At 38.5% G+C, this 6,794-nt stretch overlaps 1 protein-coding gene across 1 annotated transcript; it reads right to left on the bottom strand.

Annotated features, from left to right (window-relative positions):
* LOC116250841 (serine carboxypeptidase-like 20) lies at nucleotides 1-6,300 on the bottom strand. Its single transcript, XM_031624791.2, has 14 exons — nucleotides 5,766-6,300; nucleotides 5,491-5,636; nucleotides 4,870-4,946; nucleotides 4,643-4,765; nucleotides 4,273-4,375; nucleotides 4,162-4,199; nucleotides 3,968-4,069; nucleotides 3,732-3,818; nucleotides 3,215-3,457; nucleotides 2,193-2,258; nucleotides 2,002-2,123; nucleotides 1,309-1,422; nucleotides 763-808; nucleotides 1-282 (listed from the first exon to the last, which is right to left on the bottom strand). Exons 1-14 carry the CDS (start codon nucleotides 5,909-5,911, stop codon nucleotides 199-201), a joined length of 1,497 nt encoding a protein of 498 aa, XP_031480651.1. The 5' UTR covers nucleotides 5,912-6,300; the 3' UTR covers nucleotides 1-198.
* Nucleotides 6,301-6,794: the final 494 nt, after the last annotated feature.

Genomic DNA, 6,794 nt, shown 5'->3' with positions numbered 1-6,794 from the left:
TGAAACATAATTTTTAATTTTGCTTGTTTTGCAGGAGAGCAGATGGAGAAATTACAAGGCTTTTCTCAATGGTAGTTTTCCATTTTCTTCAATATATTTAAAACATAAAAAAATGAGATATTTAATTTATTTTTTTCCTTTGGAATAGAAGTAAGAATACGGCAACGTTTCGTTGATCTTTTCATTTTGGCATCAGTATCAGGGCTTTTGTCCCGACAGCCAGCGGCTATAGAACTCCAAAGATTCCTTGGGCTTGTACTCCGGAACTGTGTGTCCTGCACCCTGCAATATCACCACCACCCAACCAAAGTAATTAATATATATAAATGGCAATCAAAAATTACACTCTGCTACATTGGATCACATACTCTGGAAAATAAAGATTTTATGATTTTGAAATGTTTAATAAACAAATTATATGTATATATATATATATACACACACACACTGGCCACCCAACCCTCCATCCAATGACAGCCTACGATGCATTGCATAGGTGAGAATAATTAAACACACTGTCCAATGTAACAAATCGGACAGTAGTTGAGAGAGGTCAAAGGATCTCTTCATCCAAACCCACACACATATACATATGTGACCAATTAACGTGCGTTTAAGTAGTCAAAGTTCTGTTTATGACCCGAGTGGTCAAGAATATACCGTTGCACACACACACACACACACACATATATATATATATATATATATATATAGAGAGAGAGAGAGAGAGAGAGAGAGAATTTATCAAGAAAGTATGTTCACCTTGATGGTGAGAAATGTGAGATTATTACCATAACCTTGAGTATACCTGCAAAATATAACAGATTCAATCAATAAGCATATCTCTGTAGCTGTTCTTCCTACTTGATTGAACATCATCCGTAGCACTTTCATTGGTACTGAGTGGGTTTAAGGTTTCACAATGGTAAAAGATTATGCCTGGGCCCTGACGCTTTCTGTTTTACTACTTAAGTTCTTCCATGGAATGTCTAACGTTAGTGGCTCATCTGTGGAATTCCACTTTGAGAAGGATTGGAATCAGGAAGGTCCTAATAGTAGTTTACGCTTCAAATTCCCAAGAATAGACATCTGGTCTCGGCTGTTCTAGCTTCCTGTGTGGGGGGTCAAGGAAATGATTGAGGTTGGATCCCCAATCCAAGGTGATTCACAGTTTATAAAAATCTAAAATTATAGGAACTTTTTCTTATTATATGTGTATGACATCTTAATCAAAAGATTCAAAGATTTAAATTCTGGTCAAAAATTTGCTTCACGGTAGTAATTGGATAAGGGAATAAAGATGCATACCCAGCAACATCTCTGCCTACTATCCATGCTCGCCACTCATCCACTATCTTATATCCAAGTGATCTCGTCCATGCTTCAGTACCAGTGAATGGTACACACATGTCGTGATCTCCACTGCCAGAGAGAAAACCAGGCTAAGTTTGCAGATTAAAAGAAATCACAGTTGGAACAGACCACAAATAGTTTCCAATATAGAAACATCATTAACTGGAAACTGAAATTCAAAAGAAGCTCACATCCAAATATCAAATACTTGAGACTGTCAAATGCAAAACAAATGATTTTCAACTTAAAACAAGATAAATTTTTCAAAGGCAAGCAGTAGTAATTGGATAAGATCAAGAACTCAAGATTTTTTGAGATATGGTTGCTGTTCTGTTCAAGTTACTACTCATCTAGGTACACCAGGGGCAGAGCCAGGATTTTGTTTTTCAAGGGTTGTTGGTTGGGTGGGGGGAAGGGCACAAACAACAACCCTAAAATTTCTGAAAATTTTTCATACGGACCACCTCAATTTCTCAAAAGTTTAACGTGGGAAAAACCAGAAGATTGAAAATTTTAGTATGCAAAATTTTATTTTTCAAACCCTGCAAGGGGACCATGGCCTCTGCCCCAACCCTGGCTCTGTCCCTGAGGTACACAGATGCAACCTTGACAATTCATATTTTGGTTGATGAAATATCATGAGCTTACCTGTAAATAAGAGCACGATATCCTTTAGTTGTCAGATTTCTATGATAAGGGATCATGCTTCCTGCATTATGGGTGAACGTTATGCGATCTGTGCACAAGTCCCATTGTCCACTTATACCAATCTGGAAAGAGACAGAGATTAGTTGACCTTCAAAGAGAAGCAACCAAAGAAGTTTGAAGTTAAAACATACCGGTGCAGCATGAATTGCACTTCTCACTGTTTCATCGTTCAGCCAAGCAGTTGCAACTTGGTCGTCCTGATTGTTGACAAATGATTTCAATTGAAAATTCAAGATAATATCAGCACAGTCAATAATTGGAGTACAACATGACAGGAAAGCTGCCAGATATCTTAAGAAAAAAAAGAAGAATTAAAGGGACAACTTGAAACACAAGCTTAATTTGGCTCATTTACCAGCCTTACCTTCAACCGGGCAGTCATTTTACAAGTAGAAAGATGTTCTCTACAGTGCTAACATATAATATTTTGGTCTAACATCCAGTTGACCCTATATTTTTTTGTCGATTTTGGATATGACAGCATTTATTTCTTCTGCTACTTGAATAACGAAACTGCATGCTCTCATGTAGTTATGTTTATTTTGTGAATTTATGTTTAAGTTTCGGTAACTCTATTATTTTGTTTATTCAATATTGTGGCACAACAGATCCTTCTTGCTGTTGCTATGTCATGAAAACGTTGCAGAGTGCCTTGACTCTAGTATATTTGCTTCAGTGCATGACACGCAGTTGACTTGTCCATGAATTCACTGTTGTGACTTGCAAGAAGAATCACAATCAAATACAGCCTTGTGCTTCAGGGCTTTATTGTGCACCAGATTGCTGGATCATTAGTGTTCTAAAGTACCAGTCACAGAAAGCTATGAATCAAAAGTTTCACCTGTCAGGAGCATTGACACAATCAAGCTTTTTTGTTAAAATGACCTATGATTGCCTTACTCTGCATTCATTGTTGACCTGTTAAGCATCTCCAGATGAGAAACATTTATGTCGCTTTTTGAAGCTATTATCAACCCAAATGGACAATTTTTGGAGGTTAAATATCTTTCATTTATCAAGAAGAATCACATCAAGAATGCTATGAAAAAATGTCATAAGCCTGTAACAAGAATTATGAGATGGTAGATGAATATGATGGTGACAGAAGTATTCAAATTGTATCATGGTATATTATTGAACAAGTGTTGCTTACAGTGCATGGGACGGATAAAAACATCTGATTCAACTCTGGCCAGGTTGGGACAATCCCTTCTCTAACAGGAGCTCGAAGGGGCCAAGAACGTCCAAACATTCTCTTTCTGACTGCCAAAGGCTTTTCTGTCTCTCCCAACCGGCGGAAGCTTGGTGGCAGTCTATTCTGGTGGCTGCCTGTTGCAGCATGTGGTTTGTGGTAGCATGGCTCAAGAATATCGTATATGTTCAGAGAATTTATGTCCTGTTATTAGTTTAACAAGTCAAACACAAGAAAGCTTCATGGAAGCTGGAACTTCAACATAACAAAGAATTCAACACAAATCTGTTGCCCAATGACAGATGACAGGACAATTCTGCATAGCGATTTGAAGTAACTGAGCAGAAGGAAGGTTGACAGTATAGTCTAATGATGTTGCATTGGAGAAATTGGACTGGCATGCTTAGTTGCCATAACCAAAGGTTAGTCAGGTTTACTTGGTGGGAAAGAGAATAAATTTTACTCTAAGTTGGTATACCTCATTGATTTTGTCCAGGGCAGTTGAGCAATCTGCATCACCATTGCCAGTGTCCCAGTAGGTCCCCTTGCAATAATTCTTAGCTTCCTGCAGAATGTTTATGATTGATACATCATCTTGTTTCATAACACTCACAATTTTGATAAAAACAGAGAGACTCAGGATTGATTTTAACGCATGCCAAACTGTGTCTGGTTGAAATATCCTTATTGGTATCACCTGAAGCTTGTCCCTACCTCAAATAGAGTATCTGGTATCAAACCCATCCCATGGGCAAATGGTACAAGAGCATTTCCATCAAAGACTGGATCAGTAACTCCATTACCAATCAAGTAACCCTGAATTGAGTTGCAAATGTGAATTGGGAAAGAAAAATCTCTCTTATTTTATATGAACAAAGGTAAAAAAAAAAAAAATTGAAGTGACTTACCTTGAAGTTTATAACCGGTTTCACCCCAGATTGAATTCCTACAAGAAATTGTGCATTATGAAAAAGTAAACGCCAGAAAGCAAAAAACAACTAGAAATAATCAAGTAGTACCATCAGCAACTTCATGGGAAAGTGTAGGAACATAAATCCCTGCGTAAGACTCGCCAGCAATAAAAAAGGGGTTCTCCTGGAACTCTGGATATTCTGCAAACCACTATTGGAAAAGAGGGGGGGAGAAGAAAAGAAAAAAGAGAAAAGGGCCTTAAGCAGAGGAACCATGAAGTGGAATCGTAAGTCAAAGTGAAGCCACTGCTGGCTATTTGCAGCAAAGAAAACTAAAATAGGTTCAGCAGCAGGAAAATTTCTTGGTACATTGAACACCTCATACAAACTTCATAGCAAGTTAATGCATGCAAAAGAGATTTGGCATCAAATGGTAGCGATAGATATGGTTTATGTGTATCGTATAAAAGCAATGAACCTTCAAGAGAAACTGGTGTGTATCAGAAGCAGTTTGAAGATCCCCAGTAGTGTAATCACTTGAGCTATTAGAATAGGAAAAGCCAACCCCGGCTGGTGAGTCCAAGTAGAGGACATTAGAGACCTGAAATGAGAAAAGAAAAGAAAAGAAAGGTTAGGATCATATCTGTGGTTTTTCATCTTCCCGATTGAATTAAGATGTTACAAAATTTCCGCAGATTCATTCACCTTTGACCAACTGTAGGGATTGACCTGAAGTTCTGGTAAGCTCTTATCACTCTTTGGCAGTCGAAAATTGAACGGACCTAACCATCAGAGTTAGCAGAATTATTCTTTCAGATTTCTGGTTTGGGATCACAAATAAGACATAAAGATTACAGACCATCGTTCTGCATTTGCTTGCAAATGCGGCGAATAGCTCATGGAATTTTCCCTTCATCTACCTACCTCCAGAAAAAAAGTTCCAATACACTTCTTCGATGTGGGAATATTATTCTGGTTTACACGGTCATGCTATTCCAAGAACGTCAAGTTTGACAACCGTGAGCAAAATGGTCAAATTCGGAACATGCAAAATCAATCTTCTGAGCCTTGTTGTTCTGAATTTGAAGATAAGAGGACTCTCTCTCTCTCGCTCGCTCTCTCTCTCTCTCTCTCTCTCTCTCTCAAGCTCTCTCTCGCTGTGTCTCACCATACAACGTAACAAAGTTTCTTTCCAGGACCACATGAATTTTTTTCCCTCATCTTTCAGAATTTGCTGCATATCAGGGATACAGCCAAGTAACTTACTGCATATAAAATTAACAAATAAACCAGGAAGAAGAAAGGAAACGAAGGTAGTGGAGTTACCATGTTCATATACGAATCCGTCGAAGCTGGAACAGCCAGGGCCACCATTCAGCCACAGAACAACAGGATCTTTTGATGGGTTGCTCTCTGATGTCACAAAGTAATAGTAGAGGCTCTTTCCAGTCTTCTCATCAAGCGTTATGTACCTAAAAGCACGACCAACACGAGAAGATCTCAAGAAATGAACACATTGAACGCCAATGAAGAACGACACCAATTCCAAATATACAGAACAGGAACCATACAACTGGAAGGCAAGCAGAGAAAATACTAACCCTCCGTAATGCTTCGATGGTAGAGTTCCATCAAAACCAGGAACATGGGTAATGAGAGAATGCTCAGGTGCTGCCTCGGAAAAATTAATACAAATAGAATTTATGAGGATAACAAACAATATGGTACAGAGGAACTTGAACTTCATCGTCCTCTGCTTTGGGAGTCGAAAGAAAGGAGAAAGAAGTTGGTATGACGAAACTTGATTTGTTGGTATATATAAAGAAACAGAGTCGAGGTCAATGGAGTCTATTTAATTGAGTCACGCCACTGGTAAGGCGGTTTAAACAAAAAGAGGAAAAAGCAAAAAAACTGCAAAGAGAGAGAGAGAGAGAGAGAGAGGGAGGGAGAGAAGACAGAAAGGCGCCTGACAGTAACGGAATTCTCTCTTCCCCCTATTATCTTTTTTGGTTGGCGGGAAGTTAGTTGAGAGAGAAACAGAGGGAGATAGAAAGAGAATCGAACTGTTGAGTTACGCTTCGGTAGGAGAGAGTGTCTCCTTGGTTTCCGGGAAAGGGAAGACGAGGGAGATCTACAGAATCCTAATTTACGGTATTGTCCGAGAGATGGGGAATTATATCCGTCGGCGGTCCTCGCCTATGTCATGGAGCCCGTGACCAACAGACTGTCTGTTCACTCTTTTGGACTCCTCTTGTCCGCCGGCAGGTAATTCCTGGGGAAAATTTTCCGTTCAAGTCACCAACATTTTATCATTATTCATTAAACGTGTTTATTTTTTTCTCTTTTTGTCTATTAGACGCATTGAGTTTTTAATGCATTTCATCCTTGCCAGCAAGAGGGATCAATTTGGAAAAAAATTAGTTGAAAAGCATTTATGTTCATAATAAATATTGATTTCCTTGGTAGATTTAGGTTTCAAACTAAGATATGGTTAGGAGATGTTGGTTTTTCTTTATGCACCAATTTGAAAGAATCCCATACTGGCTTTGGATGCATCTAAGCTACAATAGATCTTAGGTTCCTACAAATTTAAAATCCCCATGATATATTCTTAGAAACTTGTGATTTAC

The sequence above is a fragment of the Nymphaea colorata genome, chromosome 3 (genome assembly GCF_008831285.2).
Source record: "Nymphaea colorata isolate Beijing-Zhang1983 chromosome 3, ASM883128v2, whole genome shotgun sequence".
Classification (NCBI taxonomy): Eukaryota; Viridiplantae; Streptophyta; class Magnoliopsida; order Nymphaeales; family Nymphaeaceae; genus Nymphaea; species Nymphaea colorata.
This window is presented reverse-complemented; position numbering and strand designations above follow the sequence as displayed.

Excerpts from the sequence above, each read along its gene's own strand:
- LOC116250841 (XM_031624791.2), bottom strand. The coding sequence starts at position 5,911 with ATGAAGTTCAAGTTCCTCTGTACCATATTGTTTGTTATCCTCATAAAT. Across the intron at positions 4,200-4,272 it reads TTCCCATGAAGTTGCTGATG|GAATTCAATCTGGGGTGAAA; the intron begins GTACTACTTGAT and ends AATTTCTTGTAG. Across the intron at positions 3,819-3,967 it reads TACCAGATACTCTATTTGAG|GAAGCTAAGAATTATTGCAA; the intron begins GTAGGGACAAGC and ends AACATTCTGCAG.